Source organism: Myotis davidii, unplaced genomic scaffold (assembly GCF_000327345.1).
Source record: "Myotis davidii unplaced genomic scaffold, ASM32734v1 scaffold612, whole genome shotgun sequence".
Classification (NCBI taxonomy): domain Eukaryota; kingdom Metazoa; phylum Chordata; class Mammalia; order Chiroptera; family Vespertilionidae; genus Myotis; species Myotis davidii.
Window position 1 is genome coordinate 177,366 of NW_006283567.1, and position 22,810 is coordinate 200,175.

At 37.9% G+C, this 22,810-nt stretch overlaps 1 protein-coding gene across 1 annotated transcript in view; it reads right to left on the reverse strand.

The window, feature by feature from the left end:
• The window catches only part of LOC102761635 (teneurin-1-like), a 69,050-nt gene extending 51,551 nt beyond the window's left edge, over positions 1–17,499 (reverse strand). Inside the window, exon 1 of the mRNA XM_006753772.2 lies at positions 17,223–17,499. Within this exon, the coding sequence (XP_006753835.2) occupies positions 17,223–17,439 (217 nt within the window). The 5' untranslated portion in view covers positions 17,440–17,499. The remainder of the gene's footprint in view (positions 1–17,222) is intronic.
• Between the last annotated feature and the right edge of the window lie 5,311 nt (positions 17,500–22,810).

Sequence of the window (22,810 nt, forward strand, 5' to 3'; positions counted from 1 at the left end):
TATTAAACTAAAGAGCAATATTTCCATTTCTTCAAACTACAACATCAATACAATGTGCCTCCTATATACTACCAATAAAGGATAGTGTTCAGATTAATTTGTTAAATTTTTAACAGCTCCTGAGCACCCCCAACATAACAGAACCATTAGTAGGTACAGAATTTTGAATAAATATTGGTATGCAATGATAGTAACTGAAATGAGATTGGATCATAAAATCTTTCAAATGGGTTTGTGTCATGAAGGCAATAGAAAGTGGTAAAGAATTCAAAAGAATAAGTCTCATCTGCTATCGAAGGGTCACTAAAAGTCCATCCTTAAGGTCAATGACATCAGCTAGTATTACTGTGAGTACATATTTTAATTCTGAAAACCACTTTGGATAGAGTTTTCAAAGACCTACAATATAACAAAAGCCAATCTGCTTTTGGCAGATTATAGAATAGTAAGACTCTTCGAACCCGGTTGGTAAAGTGCATGACTACAATGATGGGTGTTAGGAATTTGATTTTCATCAATACTCTTTCAGGATTTAAAACTTTTATTATCTGGGATTAATCATGTCATTTTTAGGAGAGACATTCTTGAGAAGATTTGAACTTAAAACCATTCCCTGGTGTTATACAGCAGTTTAATTGAAGGTCTTATACTACATTCACTATGACAGAGCTCATCCATATAGTTAAACATAGAGCAAGTACATGGAAACTTATACTCTTCAATGAAATCAGATTGGCTGTGGACATGGGATGCTCTTTTATGCTCATGCATTAAGTTCTCCTTCATTCATTTTCATGTTATTTCCAGTGACACAATTTCCTAGATCCTAAGGATGGGCAGGAAATCACTGTCTGAAAATGGCTGTAATTGGCATTCTGTGAGTCAAAGACACCGTGAAAGGATTTGACAATTGGGAATAATATTTATATCCCAACAGTTTTCAGAATGATTTATGTACACAATCTCAGTTGATTCTCTGAAGCACAGTAAGGAAATAGTATCTTCACTTTACATAAGAGTAAACAAAACCTTGTAAAAGTTATCTTATTGAAAGAAATGAATATTTTTTAAAATATATTGTATTGATGTCAGAGAGGTAAGAAGAGAGAAAGAGAGATAGAAACATAAATGATGAGGGAGAATAATTGATCGGCTGCCTACTGCAAACTCCCCCCTCCCATTGACACACACTCACACACACACTGGGGATGGAGCCCACAACCAGGCATGTGCCCTGACTGGGAATCAAACCGCAACCTCCTGGTTCATAGGTCAACACTCAACCACTGAGTCTGGCCAGTTGAGCAGAAACAAATATTTTTAAGCAGTTATATATGATAGAGTTTTAAGAGTGAAAAGGATAATCCCTGCCCTCAGGAAGTTTACAGTTCAGTTGGAGAAACAAAAAAGTTAACAGTCAATTACAATTAAGGGAGATTGGTACTGTGGTAGGAGTATCTACGCAAGCATGTCAAACTCGCAACCAGCGGGCCACATGCCTCATTTGACATGCTTGACAGAATACTGAAGGAGCACATAGGAGGGGCAGCCAGTCAAGATTGCACAGGATCAAGAAAGGCTTTCCAGAGCAGGCAGTGCCTAGATGAAGACTTGCAGTGTGAGAAGGACCTAGCCAGGTGAAGAGGGAAATAGAGGTTTATTAACAGCTACAGGCCTGGTGCACAAAATTCATGCACAGGTAGGATCCCTAGGCCTGGCTGGCAATTAGGGTCGATTGGGGCTTTCTGGCTGCCAGTTGGGGCCTTTCTTCCCTAGCTGTGGCTGCCGGCCAGGGCCTTCCTTCATTCCGCACCGCCCCCTGGTGGTCAGCGCACATCATAGAGAGCAATCGAACTCCGGGTCTCCCAGTCGAATTCCTGAGGGGACACTTTATATATATATATATATATATATATGGTTCAGACACAAATGAAAGCTGGTATAAATAAACCCAGGGTTATACCAACATTTGGAATCAACAGGAAAAACTTCTCAGGCACAAAACCTTTAAAGAAATGAGGGACCATGCCTGTAGGGTTGGTTAAAGTATAGTTGTATGGTGTATCCCACAGAGGAGCAGGGCTTTTTTTTTTGGTTTTGTTTTATTGTTTGTTATTTTTTTAACATAAGGGTAGGGAGTTTACTGCTGCATTAGGGATTTAGGTTTGTGGAATGTGGTATAGTGTAGAGTAGGCTTCAGGACAGTGGCTGATGGAGAAATAGTGGATTCAGAGGAGTCATGTTTGAGGCAAGTTGAAAGATGATAGAAACCCTGAGAGGGTTAGAGAGAAGAGGGTGCCCAAGGCTTCATTCGATTCCACTGAATTCAACTCAAGTCATTCATTCATTCATTCATTCATTCTTTCAGGAAATATTTACTAAGCACTTATTCTGTGATGACACTGTGCTATGCTATTAAGTAAAAGAGCAATTTGAACTCATTGCTGCTAGTTCAGTATTCCTTCTATTATACCACCCAGAATAATTCAACAACAAATAACATCAATACAAAGACATGCAAATTTTAATTCAATTTATTAATATCTGTTAAATGCCTGGCCCACTATGTGCAAAATACTGCACTATATTAAAGTATCTGGTTACTGATTAAAGATGTCTCATAATACTCCATGATCTTCAAGTACAGCACAAGAGGTAAGAGATTTAAATTCCTACCTGTGGAATGTTGGTAAAATACACTTAGCAGTAAACATTGTCAAACACTAGAAAAATGCTAGAAATTTATTGATGCCTTTAGGATAAATGACCAACAATACTTATTGTATGCTTCCTGAGGGAAACAATGATTATTGAGCTAAACTCTGGTGAAACTTAAGGGTATATAGAAAGAAAACTTAGAATTGCTATACTAAGGTATGAGGGAAAAATGAACACATCACACTACCACAAAGCTTGGTGATAGGAGTGAAATAGAATCAAATTTCATGTAATTTCTAGAGGGGTGGGTTTGGTGTGGTCCTGCCTAAAGGCATGTTCTCTGATGGTCCTAGGCAGCCTTGTTATTCAATTTTAAGTGGTTTGACCTTTAGTTTGGAACCTGAGTAATAAAAACTGCTAATTGTGTTCCTTTTGAAAGCTTTTTCAAAAAGTGTTATATTAGCAAAAGTTCAAGAGTTTTACCAAGAAAATGAATGACTTATGAGAGTCTGTTTAGTCTGTTAAAGTTCTAACCTTCAGATGGCACTCTTGCTGAATCTGATTACAAATGTGAGGACGACAGACCTTCACAGTGTTCCTATGAAGGCATAATTCTAACAACATACATTCCAAACTTTATATTGAAACGTAAATTTAAATCCCACAATACTGAATACATGCAAATAAAAGTTACAAATATACATTTTAGATCAACTTATTAGTACAGTATAACCTTCATTAATGAAAATTTAATAATAGGATTTAATTGAGATATCTCCCTTTCCACTTACCACTGGCAGTTGGTATTGATAAGAATGAGACATGTATCTGACCAAATTTTCCAGCACCATTTATTGAAGAGACTGTTTTGACTCCATTGTATGCTCTTGCCTCCTTTGTCAAATATTAATTGAGCATAATGGCTTGGGTCAATTTCTGGGTTCTCTGTTCTATTCCATTTGTCTATATGTCTGTTCTTGTGCCAGTTACAGGCAGTTTTGAGAACCATGGCTTGGTAATATAGCTTGATATCTGGTATTGTGATCCCTCCAACTTTGTTCTTCTTTCTCAGGATAGCTGTGGCTATTCGGGGTCTGTATTTTAATTCAAAATGCATTTTTTGGAGAGTTTGTTCTAGATCTTTGAAATATGCCATTGGTATTTTAATAGGGATTGCATTGAATCTGTAGATTGCTTTGGGTAGTATGGACATTTTAATGATGTTGATTCTACCAATCCACAAACATGGTATGTTCTTCCATTTGTTTATGTCTCCCTCTATCTCTTTTTTCAATGTCCTGCAGTTTTCGAAGTACAGGTCTTTTACGTCCTTAGTTAAGTTTATTCCTAATTATCTTAATTTATTGATGCAATGGTAAATGGGATTGTCCAACTTACACCATACACAAAAACAAACTCAAAGTATGTTTGCTAGAGGACTTGAATGTAAGATGGGAAACCATAAAAACCCTACAAGACTCTATAGGCAGCAAAATAGCAGACATATGTCATAGCAATATCTTTACAAACACAGCTCCTAGGGCAATGGAGACTAAGGAGAAAATAAACAAATGGGACTACACCAAAATAAAAAGCTTCTGCAGAGCAGAAGAAACCATCAACGAAACAACAAGAAAACCCATTGCATGGGAGAACATATTTTCCAATGATATTTCAGATAAGGGTCTAATCTCCAAGATTTACAGAGAACTCATACAACTTAACAAAAGGAAGCTATATGATCCAATCAAAAAATTGGCAAAGGACCTAAATAGACACTTATAGAAAGAGGACATACATAAGGCCCAGAGACATATGAAAACATGCTCAAGGTCACTAATCATGTGAGAGATGCAAATCCAAACGACAATGAGGTATCATCTCACACCTGTCATTTGACTCAGTAATCCCACTTCTAGGACTATATCCTAAGAAACCAGAAACACCAATCAGAAAGAATATATGCACCCCTATGTTCATAGCTGCACAATTTACAATAGCTAAGATTTGGAAACAGCCTAAGTCCCCATCAGCAGATAAGTGGATTAAAAAACTCATCATTGTGTGGAACGTCTACACAATGGAATACTGTGCCGCTATAAAAAAGAAAAAAAGAAGGAGCTTTTACCATTTGCTACAGCATGGATGGAACTGGAGAGCATTATGCTAAGTGAAATAAGCCAGTCGGAGAAAGGTAAATATCACATGATCTTGCTCATATGTGGGTTATAATGATTAACATATTTTGATGAACAAGAATAGATCCAGAGACAAATGGTGGGGCAGGGGAGGGTTAGAGAGAAACCAAAGGACTTGTATGCATGCATATTAGGATAACCAATGGACACAGACACTGGGCGGTGGGGGCTTGCCCAGGGTGGAATGGCTGGGGGAGGGGAGGTCAATTGGGGAAAAGGGAGACATATGTAAAACTTTAGATAATAAAAAAAAGAATGAGACAAATATTTAACAATACAAAGCTATCTCCAAGATTTCAGGTTCTCTACTTCTTTATTGAGTCAATTCTTCAATGGGGTCTATATCTACAGTCTAGTACCATAGCAGTGGAAGTAAATGATCAAAATAAGACCCTCCTGCATAACACATAAAGGCTTAAATCAATTCCATATCCAAACCCAACTCTACAAACTAAGGCATGGAATAAAAAGGGACAAACATTTTAACAAGATTTTCATCAATGAATTTTAGGCTATTGCTAACTCAAAAAGTTTTGAACGTATACTTAATTGCATAAGCATTTTATAGAAACTTATTTTTTATGCTGTGGTAAAAACTGTAAACCATTCAAACAAAGTATCATACACTAAAACTATCAAATATTTTTCTATAAAAAGTAAAAGAGATAAAAAGTTGACCCTTAAACAGTGTGGCGGTTAGGTGTGGTGACCCTTCACACAGTAGAAAATCCACATAACCAAAGAATTCATATGTATAACCCAGAGACACAGACAATAGTGCAGTAGGTCTAGGGGGGTGGGGGTGGCGAGTGCGGGTTGCAGTGGGTCGATGGCAGGAAAAGGGGACATCTGTTATACTTGCATCAATAAAGATAAATTAAAATCCATGTATAACTTTTGACTCCTCCAAAACTTAATACTAATAAGTACAATTGATAGGAAACCCTACCAATAACAGTCGATTAAAACATTTATGTTCTATGCATTACATACTGTATTCTCATAATAAAGTTAGCTACAGAACAAAAGATATTATTAAGAAAAGTCAACCCTAAGGAAAAGAAAATACATCTACATTATTTACTGAAAAAAAAAAACATGTATAGGTAGATCCACGCATTTCAAACCTGTGTTATTAAAGGGTCAATTATATAGCATCAAGGTGGACAATATTCAAATTTGAGCCTCTTATAAATTTAATATATGAGAAGGGAATGCTAAGTGTTATACATTCAGTAAATTCATTTGTTCAATGAATATTCATTGAACACCTATTATGTACCAACTACTGATCCAGGCTCTAAAATTATTTCCAAGAGCATGAAAGATGGCACAGAAGCTCAACTGTATTTTAAGTCAAATTGATTAGATATGTTCCATGATCCATTGACCGGATACACTGGCCCTGCCAATCATAGCGAGGATGGAAAGAATATGCTTACTGATGGCCTTGGCTGTGTGTTATAGTTACAATGCTTTCAAAATCAGTTTAATTGCTATCTATGCAAGTGTCTGAAGGGAACAATTGAGAAACACATAGCTTGCCAGCCACTAACACTTGCTGAGCATGTGTGGGGCTTAGAGCATGTGGGGTGAGAACCTACAGGAGAAACAGGAGGCAGGAGCATTCCTGTATAAATTTTAGATGTTGCTCCATATAACTTCTCTTCTGTAGTGCCTCTCCATTATTATATACAAGTGTGTCTTGTTTAAGAAAATTCAATCAATAGAAAAAATTTACAGAGCTATTCCATTAAACATTGATCCAACTCATTGTTTCTTTACATTAGTTATACATATGTATAAATTATAATTATAGTTATAAATTATATACATAAATGATGGTGGGCACAAAATATGCAAAGTAAATATGTATATGTATGCATATAACCATATAATAAAATCCTGCATTTCTTGTGACTCTCCCATTTTTCAAAACCACAGATTACTTTTTTTCCAATTTGCAAGGGTGATTTGGGGCCATATTTATTGATTAGTTTGAACCACGTTAGCATTCAACCTGGTTGTATGTCAGTGTGATAATTTTTTAAATTGTTCAAACTCTGGACTTGAACCATTAATGGGGAGACATAATTGGACTTTAGTAGGGGAGCCGTGTAAATGTCTCAGTTGAAAATAGAGAAATGAATCTTAATTCAAAACTTTAAATTCTATAAAAGGTTTGGGCATGTCCTGATTAATTTTTTTCTTTTTGCCTTTGAGATCCTTTCCAACTGCTTTCTTACGTGACATAAAAGACACTAGAGGTCATTTGCTCAGACAGTTAAAAACCCAAGAGTAATAAAATTAAATACTTCATGTGTTACAGGAATGATTGGCACCAAAATAGCACTGCATATGGTTCAGTTTATGCTGACAAGATGGCAGGATCCTCAGCTTTTGGTATAAAGGCTTCAAATGAGAATATTTCCAAGTTTCCAGGGGATTCAAGATTTATCTTCTGTCGCCTCTAGACCCTTGCAGAATTATAATGAGAAAGAAGAGTGCTGAAAATAAATAGATCTTATTTGTATATGGAGCTAGTTCTGCATCACAGGTGACCAAAAAAGCAGGAGAGCAGTTTCCTGACAGCACGATTTCCTGACAGGACATGTTGGCAATACCTCATAGTCATGCCTTTGCACATATTTCAAACTGCTTTTGACTGCTCACATAAATATAAAGCTACATATTCAAATGCCAATTCTGACTCTTGCTCAAATCTTGGTAATAAAACCGAATCAACATGTAACATGGATGTAGTCTCAATTACCTGTATGAACTAAAATACTTCACTATGCCACAGGGAGTCTACTGAACCAAATCCATGCCCCTTCACTAACTTTTTAGGTGTAACAGCTGCTTTCTTCTATATTTCACCAACCTCTCATTTTCATCAGTCTTCAATAGTTTCTCTGTTTAGGTCACATTATCTTTGTCATTCAAATTATCTGACTTAGCCTTGTCCAGTTTTTGTATTAACCATAAAATAAATGGGCCCTAAAGAGTTAAAAGGAAAACAATGATGCTTCTCCCCCCACCTACTCTTCCCAATCCCAGACCTATACACTCCCTTTGATGCTGCCCTGTAGCTGAAGAAATTTAAAGAGAGGAACCAAATCATGTAATGAACAGAGGACAGCTGCTTCGTTTCCCAGGACATAGTCATCTCTGTGACACTTAGCCAGGAGCCAGTCTTTTCATTCTAAAATTATGTAGATCCTCAGAGGAAAATGTGCAACTCCATTGAATGAAGAACTATTTAAGAAGATAACACTAGAATTGTTCCCCATATTATGGTGCAGGTTTTAATCTAGATTTTGGAAGAAGCATTAAAGGGTTAAACATTGTATGAAGCAAAGTGGGCTCAGGGATACACAGTAGAAATGGGATGAGATACAGAGGAAAGAGATATTTTCAGACTGAGAGCAAAGGCCATGTAGCCTCGGAAGCCGTGCAGTAAAAGAACTGAGAAAGTGACCTAGCTATTCTGGGATAAAGAATATCCATCAACAAGAGAGAGAAGGTCAAATATAAAACCACACTTTTGTAATATGTCTGTAATTAGTGGCAGCCATGTATTTTTTCCAAAGTTAGTTTTAAGAATCGATTTCCTAAATTATTTCCACCACATTTTAGTAAAACCTATAATTTGATAATGAATTGGTTTCTAAGAAGTGACAAATTGTGACTATCTGTAGCTAACTGAAGAAGAGGAAAAGGGATGCAGAAGGACTTCAAGGGCTTCCTGCATCCCTTGACATGTATGACCAATGTGGTCACATGTGCATTTTTTTCTGAAAACAAGATTCAGAGCTTTTATCAGATTCTCAAAGCATTTAGTAGGTCCCCTCCTCTGCACCCACTGTGAAGAACCATTTCTCTGAGCATTAGGAGACATTGAAAGATTTTCAGAAGACTGGTATGATCTGATTTGTGTTTTAGAACAATCACTGGTAACAATAAGGAGGACAGTCCAGAGTCCCTTTTACATTAGAAGAATCAATTTTAACACACAAAGTACATATCCTATCTCATTAAATCTGTTACAGACTGGCACCCGCAAAATTTAGAATTTCCAATTTCAGTTTGGCATTCAACTGTGATTGGAAACCACATTTTCCAAATGAGAATGAATATTTAAAGTTCGTAGCACAGGGTGGACATTATACACTAGAGCTGCACCTAATCATGTAGGGGAAAGAATACAGGCATTAGTCAGAGAGTCATGGATTTATATGTTAGCTCTGCTATTTACTCGAGCTGTATAACTCGATAAAATAGGGGTCATGATGATTATCTCTCCATCATAGAGTTATGGTAAGGACTAAATAAAAACTTTCTATAGCCATCCAGCAGAGTACTTGACACATAATGGTCAATCATATTTACTGTCATTAATATCCCCACATCTCCATAGTCAGTCCCTCCTCATCTGAGCTCCAGATGTACAGCTCCATCTTGACCCAGTAAAAAAAAAAAACCTCTCTCCTTACTCATCTGAAGCTGTTGACTCTGTCCACACTTCCAGAAGGTAACCTTGCCTTTTCTTTATCCAAGAAAATTGAGATCACTAAGACAAGAATTTCCACTCTTGCCATTCTATTCAGGAACTTACTTTCTGTCTCAAAGGAAGCACTGAAACCCTCAAAGACTTTCCTTCCACATGAGATCCTGAAACATTTGCCAACAGAGCCTTATTCCAGTCATTACATTCACTTGTATTTATTCTTTAAATCTTTATGATTTGGCTTCTTTCTCTAAGGCAGCGAATCCCCACCTTCTAGGCACTTTGGAATCCCCTGAGGCAATTTTTAAAATGGTTTGGACCCACCTTTGGAAATTCTGATTTACTTGGTCTGAGGAACAGTCTTGGCATTGGAATTTGAAAAACACCCCAGGCAATATTAATGTCCAACTGAAGTGGAGAATCTCTAGTCTAAAGTCAGCAATGACCTTTTAAACTGCCTATTTTATTGCCTTTCATCAATTCTCATTCTACATGTTGTTCTGAAGTGTTTGACAATATTAGTCACACCTTCCAGCTGGAAAGTCTCCTTCTTTGGCTTATATGATACCTTATCCTTTGGATTCTTCTCTGCCGTCTCGATACCACCTCTGTTCTTCTACTTACTATTTCCTTACTAATTTAAATTCCAATGTGTCTCAGGGTACCATATTTGGCTCTCTTTATTTCAAACTGTACATATCCTCACTGGATGATCTCTTCTACTACCTGCTTCAGGAACCATCTACAGAGGAGTCCAACGAGACACACACACACACAGAGAGAGAGAGAGAGAGAGAGAGAGATACATACACACCATTTTCTTGAACTAGAGACCTGGATTCAGAGCTACGTGTCTCTGCACAGTAGTTCTGGCAGTGGGCTCTAAAGTCAGGCTGCCTGGGTTCCAATCCCACTCCTGCTACTTACTACCTCTATAATACTGGGCAAGTTACTTAGTATCTCTTTACCTCACTTTGCTCATATGTAAAATAGAGATAATAATGATCCCAACCTTATAGCATTATCAGAAAGATTAAATAACATTATCCATCTAAAGTGCCTATCCTTAATAAATGTTAGGTATTTCTCTTATAACCATTACTAGAGGCCTGGTGCATGAATTCGTGCACAGGGGAGGGAGGGAAGAACCGCAGGAGGTTGGCCGGCGAGGGGGGAGGGACCATGGGAGGGTGGCCACCAGCTCTGAGGAGGGAGCCAGCCCTCGGCCCCCCTGGGAAAGGGGCCTCATCCACTGCCATCCCCCAGTTCCCCAGCCCATCCCAGGCCCAAGGGCCCCGGTGGGGTCGGGAGAGGAGGCGACGGACATTGACGCTGCTGTCGGTGCCCTACCACCGCATGGTTCCCTGCCTCCCCGCCTCCTCCTTCCTTCACTACGCCACAGTGGCAGACGGGCAGCCCCCGGGGAAGAGAGAGGATGGGAGCGAGACAAACCCTTGTGTTGAGGGCCAACTTTCATTATCACAGCCAGGGAGCTGCTCTGCTATGTATGAAACCCAGACCCAGAAGCAGGTTGTCTACAAATGATTTAGCACCAGGGGCTGATTGGGGCCAGCTGGCCAGGGGCAGGGGCTGCGGGAAGTTGGCTGTGGGAGCCCACTGACCACCAGGGGGCAGCTATTGTGTTGAGCACCTTTCCCCTGGTGGTCAATGAGTATCATAGCAACTGGTTGACTGGTCGTTCTGCTCATTGAGTTGTAAAGGTCACTAAGGCTTTTATATATAGAGACTAGAGGCCTGGTGCACGAAATTCGTGCACAGGGGCCAGGGATTTCCCTCAGCCCAGCCTGCACCCTCTTGCAATCTGGGACCACTGGCTCCTAACTGCCTTCCCCTGCCGGCCTGGTTGCCCCCAACTGCCCTCCCCTGCTGGCCTGATCTCACCCCCAACAGCCCTCCTCTGCTGGCTAATTTGGTTCTGATTGGCCGGTTTCTATGCCAGTCAGCATCAAAAGCTCCACCTCCTAGGCAGCTCTGGCTCCACACAGCACCCAGATTTGGTTCTGATTGGTTGGTTTTTATGGTAGTCAGCATCTCTGGGCCTATCAATAGGGCCTGATCAAAAAGGCAGGGCTGACCAGCAGCCAGGGTAGAGGCCTGGAGATAAATGGAGACAGGGCTACTGGCCAGACTGGGAGAGAGCGAGGCAAGTGCTGATCAAAAGCTGCCACAGAGGCAATGGATCAGTCCCTTCTCTCTTCCGGCCTCTCTCTGGCCCTGATTCACAGTCCCCTCAGCAGTCAGTACTGGGGTACCGCTCCTGCTGCAGACTGACTTCCGGTTGGTCGAGCCTCGGTCGTTATGACCCAGGGTTTTTATATATTAGGATTATCATTCCCTAAGCAGGGTACATGGTTCTAGCTTCTTGACTCCCATAGTACTTTACAGATATTGCTATCAAAATACCAATAATATTGCACCACTGTTGTTGCTTTAAATCTGCCTTCCCAAATGTACACTGAATTCTTTGAGAGCAAAACGTTCTTCCTATTCATCTCTATATCTTTAGATTTTAACGCAGAACTTGGCAAAGATAAGCAGGTCACAGATAGGAAATAGATTCCATCTCTTTTGCCAACTCTAATTGATTGAAGATGCTTGCATGGAATGCTGTGTTAATAAGAGTGAGGGTGAGTTTGGCTCAACAAGAAAGAGCACCATGATTTGATTAAGGATGCTTACCATGCGACAGGTAAAGAGAGCAGTGGCACAAGTGCCATAAATATTCCATCCCAGTTTTAGATGCTATATAAGTTTTCATGAACAAATGATATTGGCTAAAAGACATAAGTCTATTGGAATTGGTGCTAAATAACTTCATTTTCCCTTATAGTCTAAGTTCTTTCTGGGCAGTCATTATAACTTTTTATGCTAGAAACCTTATGCTGGAAGTATAACATGCTCACAGCAGAAAATGCATCACAGATGATCAAATACTGTTGAAATTTTCATTTTAAAGGCCATGCTACATTATATTACACCTGCCATCTGTGATCTTTACCACAGATGGCAGGTGTAATATAAACAGACCTTGAGAATAAGAGTTCTTTTTCCAAGATTTTTGTAAGAACTGTTATTCAAACTGTTTAGATATAAGCAAACAATAGTTTCTACTACAACTAAGTGTTTGAAATAAAAATCAAGAAATGTACTTTTTGAATGTGGGCTTCTGTCTACTCCTTGAGCCTTCAAGTGATAATGCTGTATGAGCACCTGTGGAATGAAGCCTGAGGCAACGAGGGGGGAAATAGTGGTCACATGTGTCTATTTCAAGATGAATTTCATTCCCCTAGCAAAGTATCTAGAACATAGTTGACACTAGATGAATGTTTGATACATAAATAAGAAAATGAAAAAAGGATGGATGACATTAAATGAATATTTGATGCATAAATGAGTAAATGAAGAAAACGGATAGATGGATGGATGTAAGACAGGATAAGCTTCCCTTCCAAGTAATTTTGGTAAACACAGATTGGCAATTTTAAATTTCTTCCACCAGATGGCGATAATGTGAGATTTAGGCTTAGGTTGTAATAATGAAAAACAACCAACCAAACAAACCAAACTCATATTAGGAGAAAGAAAAGCACAAAAGAACAGTTTAGGAAGGGAGAAATGAAATGTTTGTATCAGCTATAGTATCTCGGGAGTCTATGATCTGGTGGGACTGTAATAGATCCTCACCACACATCTTTTTATGCATGGGTGACTTTTCATTCATAATTACTTTTCAGTAAAATGGCTATGTTCAAAACTAATCTTATCTGTTATAAAAATGATAGGGTAATTCTCATAGCTAAAATTGTTATCCTTTGTTTATATATCCACATATTTATATTTTCATTTGTCTTACACTAATTTCTTAGTTAATTGATGCCTTCTTTGGAAGTGAGGCTGCTTGGGAACAATTGCTAGCCTGTGTGCCTCCAGGAAATCCACCCCTGCTATTAGACACCTGCCAAAAATCATATGAAATAAGCTTGCCTAAGGCTCATTCATCCTGTTAGTAAAGAATTGTGAGTAATATTAGATTAGTGTCCATCTATTAATTTGAAAGCTTTTGAAAATTAAGAAAATCAGTTTTAAAATCCAACACTATGTGTATACATGGGGGTGCCTCTTTCTTGGCAAATAATGGTAAGAATATAAAGATACTTTCAGATGAAATCAAGCAAAAATTTTCTCTTGTTAATATTGCCCCCAAACAAGCCCTGAATTAGACATAGTAACTCTTCCCAAAAGTGGAAACTAACAACCAGACTCAGGAATCTTTCATTATAAATTATATAGGATATCATCTGCCCTTTTATAAAGATAATCAGAAAGGAAAGCCTTTTAAACCTCCTTGTGAACCCTTGGTCATTGGAACATCAGAGACTGGCAAGGTTGTTGGGGAAGGAAATGAAGGGAAACTAACATTTATTGAGTTCCTAAACACTTCTACACTTATGATCACAATTAAGCCTTATTACAACCTCATAATGTAGGTATGGGAGGCAGTGTAGCACAGAGAAGTATGGGAACTTTGGAGCCATAGAATTATTTTCAATCTCAATTCTCACCACTTCTTAGCTGTAGACACTCTGGCAAGTTCTTTCCCCCCAATCTTCAGTTACCTTATCTGTAAACTGGGGATAATATCCCATATCTCATAAGGTGTTTATGAAGAACAAATGTAAAATACCTAGCAGAGACCTGGAACAGAGTAGGTACTATGCAAGATTATTTATTTATTTATTTGCTTACTTACTTACTTATTATTGTGATTATGGTATTGATGATGACGATGTCAATTTTGCAAATGAGATACAGGCCCAGAGAGCTGCAGTAACTTGATTCAGGCTGCACAGCTAGTAAGATTGAAAAGCATCTAGCACAGTGTTTGGCACTACAGTAGGTGCCCAATCAACATGTTTGTTCTCTTCCTTCCTGACTTAAAACTCAACAATATTTTAAGTCAGGCTCAACTCTAACTAGGTTGATTCAAGATGTTAACACTGACATATATTTGTGAAAATTAAGAACACTGTCTTTTACTCACAGGTAGTAAATATGTTGAATAAAACATCAAAGATTCAGGACCTTATAAAAAAGAGGATCAAAGGGCCCAAAGTTTTACCTGATGTAGAATAATTCACTTCTCTCACATAGAGGTCATATTTCCTTCTTAGGTCTCTATAAAAAATCAGCAAATCACCAGCAGATAAGATTCCCAGTTTCTAGACTTTGACCTCCTGGATCTTTATACTTTAGTTTACATTACATGTCAGTGCACTAAAGAATGGTGCTAGCTAAAAATTTAAATAGGTTGAAAACGTGTTTATATCAGTACATGACTGATAGATTCATATTTTTGTCCATCGCTTTTTTCTAGCCTCACTCTACACATTTTCCCTGGGTAATCTCATTCATGCTTGGGAATCTCCTACTATCAGATACTAATAAACTCAAATCTACTTGTAGCAACAGTCCAGATCTTTGCTGAACTCTAGATACACATTTCTAACTGCCTGTTGGGAAAATCCATCTGGATGTCACCCAATCATTTTAAACTTAACAGGTCCAGAAAAAAAACTGTTCTCTATCCTTCAAACTCCTTCCCCCATGTTCCTTGTCTTGGTAAATGGATTGCCATCCTCCCAGTTTCCCAAACTTGAAATTTAGAGTCATCCTTCTCTCTATTATCTCCTTCAACCTTGACAAGTAATCAATTACCAAGTCCTATCAATGCCACCACACTAATATCTCTTGAATATTTTTTCCACCTCCATTGATACAGATAGAGTTGAGACCTTCTGAGCCTGGACTGATTCAGTAGCTTCACAGATTATCTCCCTTCATCACATTTTCCCCAATTGCAATCAGTCTTCTATACCGCTGCTTACACATCTAAAATTCTTTTCTACACTTCTCATCCTAAAAATTAGAATTCATCAAGAAATTCCCTATCACTTAAAAGTTTTTTTTTAATAATTAAAGAAAAAAATAACTCTTAAATTGAGCATGCAAGACTTTTCATGATCTGACTCCAATGTACCTTACTCTAGCCATATTGAAATGTTCACCATGCCAGGCATTCTCACAGCTTTATGTTTTTGCATCTGCTAATCTACCCTCTTGGAATGTCCTTTTCCTAGTAATCTCTTCTTCACATTTTAAAATCTAGATCAAATATCACCTATCTATAGAACCCAATTCCTATGTTCTTCCACTGGACTTTTAATTGCAATTATTTGTTTGATGTCTATTTTCTCCACCATATAATGAGTTTCAAGCAGCAACTATCATGGTCATCTCCATCACCAGCTTCTGACTCAAGGCCTGACACATAGCAAGTGCCAAATAAAAGCTAACTGAGTAATAATAAGTTATTTGAAAGGAAGTTAGGATGGCATCACAGAAGATAAAATTCTCTCTTCCCAAAATTCATTTTGATCACAATGCACAAAACAAAATCCGAGGCTGGCTAACTCATACTGACTCAGTAAAAATTTGCTTATATTTTTAGAAATATCACTAGAAGTATATTCTTATTTAAACTTAAAACATATTAGTTCAAGCACTCTGTACTCCAGTCCCATAACCAAAACTCACAACTATAAGTTCATATTACTTAAAGACAAACTTACAGGAAGATATTTTAATGGGAGCTACACATTTCTTAAAGCATAATAGAGCCAAAAAATTCCCATAGGAAAACATTTCCCAATTGCCATGTAAGCAGAAGAATAAAATTATTTTGTAACAAATTTACACTGGCTGTAGCTGAATCAATAGCGAAGATTAAAATGAATTACTTGAAAAAAGCAGATATAAAACTATTACCAATTATGTTAAGAACTTAAAATGAGCAATATACTTAATATTAAACATTTAATGTATATTTAAATATTAGCATGAATACCTTAAATCTTTAACTCAATTTAAAATTCCTCTAGAGTGAAATCCCAATAATCATTAGAACATAGTAGTTTTCATTTGTAATTACTACATTTTACAGGGTCTGGGGTGGTACCTGAGAATTTGCATTTCTAACAAGGTTGTGGGTGATGCTGCTGCTGCTGGCCCAGGTTACACGCTTTGAGAATGACAGATCTAGATAATCAAATCTCTTTTTTCATCTTAGCATTGACTTATTCTTTAAAAGAAAAAGGGTAACATATGCCAATGTCAGTATACTTTTCCTATGTAGTTAAAAGCACGTCTAAAACTGCTTATCTAGCCATTTAAAAAAATAAGGAACTCATATTTCTAGCTACCTGTTTTCTATTTATTAGAAACTTTCTTGTCAATCAATAATTGACAAACCAAGGCTTGTCCATAAGGCTGTCCGAAGGATATGGCTGTGGCAGGAAGTATTCCAACAAAGTCTTAATTTCCCTTAAAGACTGTGATGCACAACTTTTCAGCACTCTGTGGAAAGGCTTCTTGCATGCACACCTGTTTGGTGGTCTCCACAAATCTTTCTGAAGTTCTTTTGAGAACTTTGTCCCATATAGCCAATGGCTTGCAAAGCACTTGGCCGTTTACTTTTCATCTTACTAGAAATTATTTATCCTTCAGTCTGTAAATGGCTATTTGTAGGATTAGACAAATTTTGAATGCTCTGATAAGAGGATTGTTGCATCCAAATTTATGCATAATCCGTAAAAAGCACATGTGACCTACAACCTCAGCTGGGCTGACATGTGAAAAAGATTCACTAAGCATATGCAAGCAGTGCGGATTATTAACCAGTTAACATCAGCAAATTTGTTTTTGAAACATAAGTTTGCACATACAAGCATCTCCCAGTGAGAAAGAATATTGGTTACAAAAATCCAATAAAAACATACCTTGAGTAGATTTCTCTACTTCTTTCCTCTTTCTATTCTGGCTATTGTAATTCATCCTCAGTTCTTGGTTATACTCATGCAGAGTTTCTCTGGAGTTGTATGACTGTCTTGGTTTTCTTCCATCTTCACTCTCATCAGAAGAACTGGTATAAGCTAGATCCATTTCATGCTTGACTTTAGACAGAGGCTGGTAGGGTTTGCAGTCTGTTTGCTCCATCTCTGATTAAGCAAGCTCAGTTTCATAAAAAAAAGGAAGAGGAACTCCTTTAATGTGAGCAGCCCTGAAAGACAGAGGGAAAAACACAAGCTGTCTTAGATTTGTCCTTTTGTGAGGAAATGCATCTGGCAGATTCACAATTGGTCCTGATCATACTATCAAAGGAGAAGAGCAAAAGACAAACTAGATGACATGAAGCTAGCCGGAGGCAATAATAACACTGAGTTATATGCATATATTGTCAAGCATTTAGGAATAAGCTGGAGGTTGCAGTAACAGAAAATACTCAAAGGTAAAAGAGAGACCGACTTCAAAAATATTTGTATTGGAATGCAAATAAAAGACAACATTGTTGTATGGTGTGTACATGTTTTTAAAGTCAGTAGTTTGATTAAAATACATTGAGATTTGAAAGTGGCCAGGAATACAAATATTAACCCTGCACATCCCATATTTGAAATGAAACCCAGGAGGATATCTACCTTCTAAAAAAAAACAAATCCTTCTTGCCTCTGGTTTAATATTGCACTTAAGACAGAGGCTCTGAGGAAGGGAAGGATTCTGAGTGAGAGGAGCTCGTGAAATAGGGTCCTTGAGGGGCACTGAGCTCTTTGTGCTCATATTGTGGCTTTTGAGCCTCAGGCTTACAGAGCATTTTTAATGAGTTAGGTGGTGGTAAATTCTTGTTCTTCATAGCAGCAAGAGGATGAAAACAATGCTTCTGGTGAGTATACTGGTATAGCAACAGCAGGATCTAAATTGGGTTTAGAAATAAAAATTTTAAACTTCATGATAAATCACTGAAAGAACCCCGTTCCCCACAGAATACTTGGCTAAGAGCCACCGAGGCTCTGAGGACAAGTCGAGGCATTATTGCCTTATTCACACCTAAGAGGGTCAAGAAGATCAAATGTCATCTGAGATGTCAAAGTCATCTGAAAAGTTTAAAGCTCTGGGGAAAAAATGTGCTACTTTTCATTCTTTACATTATTTGATCATAGTATTCATCCACTGCTGCAATTTTGCAACTTGGTCCTTTCATACAATGTTAAAACAACAACAAAAAGAAAACAACAACACCACCCTAGTTTGAAAACAAATAACTTCATTATATTAGTTTGCAGTGAAATGGACTCCTTTCTTCTTCTTCAGATTTTTACCAGATGTATTTTTCAAAGAAATCTATGGACATCTAGGTGGTGACACCTCTATTATGGAGAGTACCTCACTTTTTGAAATTCCTATTGCATGTATAGTAAACACATACAGGCAAAAACACTCAATAAAGCTCATGGATTTACTGTTATGCATTCAGTGGTATAATGCTTTGTGGTAGGAATGAAGTTTCACAAGTCAAAGTCTTATTACCCTAACGTAATATTAAAGTCCTTGAAGGCAGAATTTGAGACTCATACTTCTTTATGCCCCCGTCCCCTGTAGCACTTAGCACTAATCTAGGCACATACACAGCAGAAACTAACTCCTGAAACTACAGATTCTATAAAGGTCTAAAGAGAAACCTACTTTGGTTTGAAATAATATCAAAGATGAGCATAATTAGAGGAAAAACAGATAACGTACTATAAATGAATATATACTGATGATTCAACTGCAATCTAATCTCATGCTAACTCATGGCTCCATATTTGTCTAAACCAGCCGTGGGCAAACTGCGGCCCGCAGGCCGGATGCGGCCCGTTTGAAATGAATAAAACTGAAAAAAAAAGAGACCGTACCCTTTTATGTAATGATGTTTACTTTGAATTTATATTAGTTCACACAAACACTCCATCCATGCTTTTGTTCCGGCCCTCCGGTCCAGTTTAAGAACCCATTGTGGCCCTCGAGTCAAAAAGTTTGCCCACCCCTGGTCTAAACACTAATAACTCCCCAATTTATAGCCCCAGCAGAGATCTCACCCATGAGCCACAGACTTGGATATCCATCTCAATACCTCCACTTGGATATTTAAAAGGCATCTCAAACTTAGTATATTCAAAACTGAGTTCCTGATTCCCACCAACCCCCACACATACTCCTCACACAGTCTTCTCCATCTTGGTAAATGGCAACTCCATTCTTCTGTTTGTTCAGGCCACAGAATGTGAAGTAATCCTGGATTCCTCTCTTTCACATCCCACATGCAATCCATTAGTAAAGCCTATTGGAGCTACCTGTGAAATATATCCAGAATCCAATGATACCTGTCCACTGCTCTACTACGACATTGGTTCAAGTCATCATCCCTTACCTGGATTAATGTAATAGCCTCCCAATTGATCTACTGCTTATGCCATTAGTACCTTCTAGCACATTCCCCCACACTACAGACAGAATGAAGCTTTAAAAATCGAAGTCATGTTGTCCTGTTTCCTTCAAAATAAAAGCCAAAATGACCATCTCAACCTAACCTAACCTGACCTAACCTTTCCAAACGCATCCCCTGGTAATTTCCCTTTCTTATTCACTCTAGATGACTAACATTCTTGCTGTTTCTGAAAATAATAGGCATGTTTCCATCTCAGGGCCTTTACAACTTCCCATTGTAAACAAGCAAAAAATGTCATTTCTCATGCTCCTTCCTGTCTTTCATAGCACTTATCACCAGATGACACTATATATTTTGGTAATTTGTTTATTGTCTGCTCCATGGTGGTAGGTACTTTTGTCTGTTACATTCACTGCTACAGCCTCAGAATAAGCACAGTGTTTGGCATATAGTAGACACTTGACTAGTACTTATTGAATGAGTTGAATAAAAATTGCCAAGCCCTCACAATAGGGGCTAGAGAGAATATAAAAATGAATAGGCCATATTCTCTGCCCAAGAAGCTGACAACTTATGCAAGTGATAAACAATTCTACTACAAAGCAGACTGCAATGATTCTTACAAAGAAAGACAAAGTAGTGATTGAGCACCAAAGATGAAGATATTGGGAAAGGACTGTACTTGATTTGCTTATTTGTTCATCACTAATGCCATCGCCACAACCACTCAAATTCCATTCAGCATCTAACTTATAAGACCAGTTTTAATTGTTTTATTTTTAGGTTCCCATTGCATGTTGCTCATAAGGTACACATTTATGTGGGGGTCTAGACCAAGTGCCCCTAAAATGTGCCACCCTGGCATGCACATTATTTCAAACTAAAATCAACTAAAGTCCAACAAGCTCAGAAACAGTTTTTTAGTTCCCTTTTTTCTTAGGAGATTCAGATAGAAAATCCTACTTTAGGAAGAGAGCCTTGACTTACACTCCAAGTCTGTTACACTCCACACCTTGTGTCCCATTGTTTCTGGGTTTCCTAGAGAAATGTTTCCCTGCCATGTGTTCCACTTCTCCCCAAACACCTGTAAATCACCCACTCTCACTTCTGAAATCCAGTTTCCCATCACCCATTTTATACTTTGTCCAAAAATGTCTTATATACTTAATATTGCCTCGCTGTCTTTTGGGATTTTCATGCTTATGTGAATTCCCTGTGTGCACTTATTAAAATGTTGATTGTCTCTTGTTAATCTTCTGTAAGTGGTTTCAATTATTCAACCAGATGGAAGAACTAAAGGGGTAAGGGGAACCTTTTCTTGATTATAGGCATTGACTTTGCTACAAGCAGTTCAAAGTGAGAAATGTACCAATAGCAGACTTCCAGAGATGCATTTTTGCAGCTGAGGATTGTACTTTCACCCTTTAATCAATAAAATTCATCTAAGTTCATTTCAGCTAACACATACATAGAGTTCTTTGTTCATTAAAAAAATGAAAGTTTACCAAGTAGGAATGGAGAGCTATTTTCCACATAAGGACATTGATAATACAAAACTGTCGATCAAGGGTCTTATATTTTAAAATGACTTAAAATGCTTTCTGTTATAATATAGAGATAAATAGATATCATTTTATTTTCTAAAACATACTTCCCATCTCTCACCTGCTTTTTCAATCAAACCTTTGGTTCACTCTGACTGGGATTAATATGGCAGAGGTATAGCCAAAATAACACTTACGCTTAAGCCTCAGTTGGTTATGAATTTATATTTCTTTAAACTGTATTCAAAAATAACAAGTTAAATTTAAAAATGAAAAACATGTCAATTCTAATGACTAATGTTGACTTTTGGCATCTATAATTTATCATGTTCGAATGACCCTTATTTTTTAAGTATGGAAATCTAGAAATTTTGTTTTCCTTCAGTGTGTTTATTTGGGGGGGAGAGAGAGAGAGAGAGAGAGAGAGAGAGAGAGAGACAGATTGATTCCTATAGCCATTTCAAACCTTTTTAAAAAATATATTTTATTGATTTTTTACAGAAAGGAAGGGAGAGGGATAGAGAGAAACATCAATGAGAGAGACATCAATCAGCTGCCTCCTGCACACTCCCTACTGGGCATGACGGGAATTGAACCTGGGACCCTTCAGTCCGCAGGCTTACGCTCTATCCACTGAGCCAAACCAGTTAGGGCCAAACCATTTTTGAAGATTTAAATACAAGTAATCGCAGCTATACATGAGCCAGGAAATGTAAGACCTATTCAAGGTTACTGAGTGTCCTTGGAAGCAATCTTCCTTTAGACCACAACATTGGTATAAACCAAGAAAAAATAATCCTTCTTTATTCCCAGACCCTCAACCACAACTTCTTGTCTTAAATTTGTGTCAGCAGACCTAAAAGGCAGAGGCCACCTCCCAGATCTCTTTAAGCACGTAATATGAAGGCACACCCAACTCTGCAGTCCTGTGAAAGTATGGAACTGTAATTATTTACCAAAATTTTCAGAGGCACAGCTTGAATTCACTCACACATAGTTCACTTTTGGAAAATCAGAAAGTGGGAACACAGTAAGAAAAATCTAACAAAGTTTAAGTTCAAATCTAATTCTGAAAAGATGCTGTTCCAAATATTCTCAGGTCAAATATAGGCTCATATTGCTTAATTGTCTTCTTTTGCATCCAGTGCCCAAACTGGCATACTGGAGGTCCACTGACAAGCAAATGTTATTTAGTTATGGTAATGATATGGTCTACTCACAGAAAAACCTGTCCTACAGTGTATTCACATCAAAACAATTTTTTATTTCTCTATACTTTGATAATGATAAACTTTTAAAAAATGTTTTTAGTTTTTATTTTTTCAATTACAGTTTATATTCAATATTACTTTATACTAGAGGCCTGGTGCACAAAAATGCATGCACTGTGGGGGGAGGGAGGTCCCTCAGGCCAGCCTGCCAGCTCTCACAGTCTGGGAGCCCCCATGGGATGTCCTACTGATGGCTTAGGCCCTCCACAGTCTGGCCTCCCTCTACGGGAAGTGACCAGGCCTATCAGGAGAAGGCACTGCCCCATCACCCTGCTGCTGCTGCCACT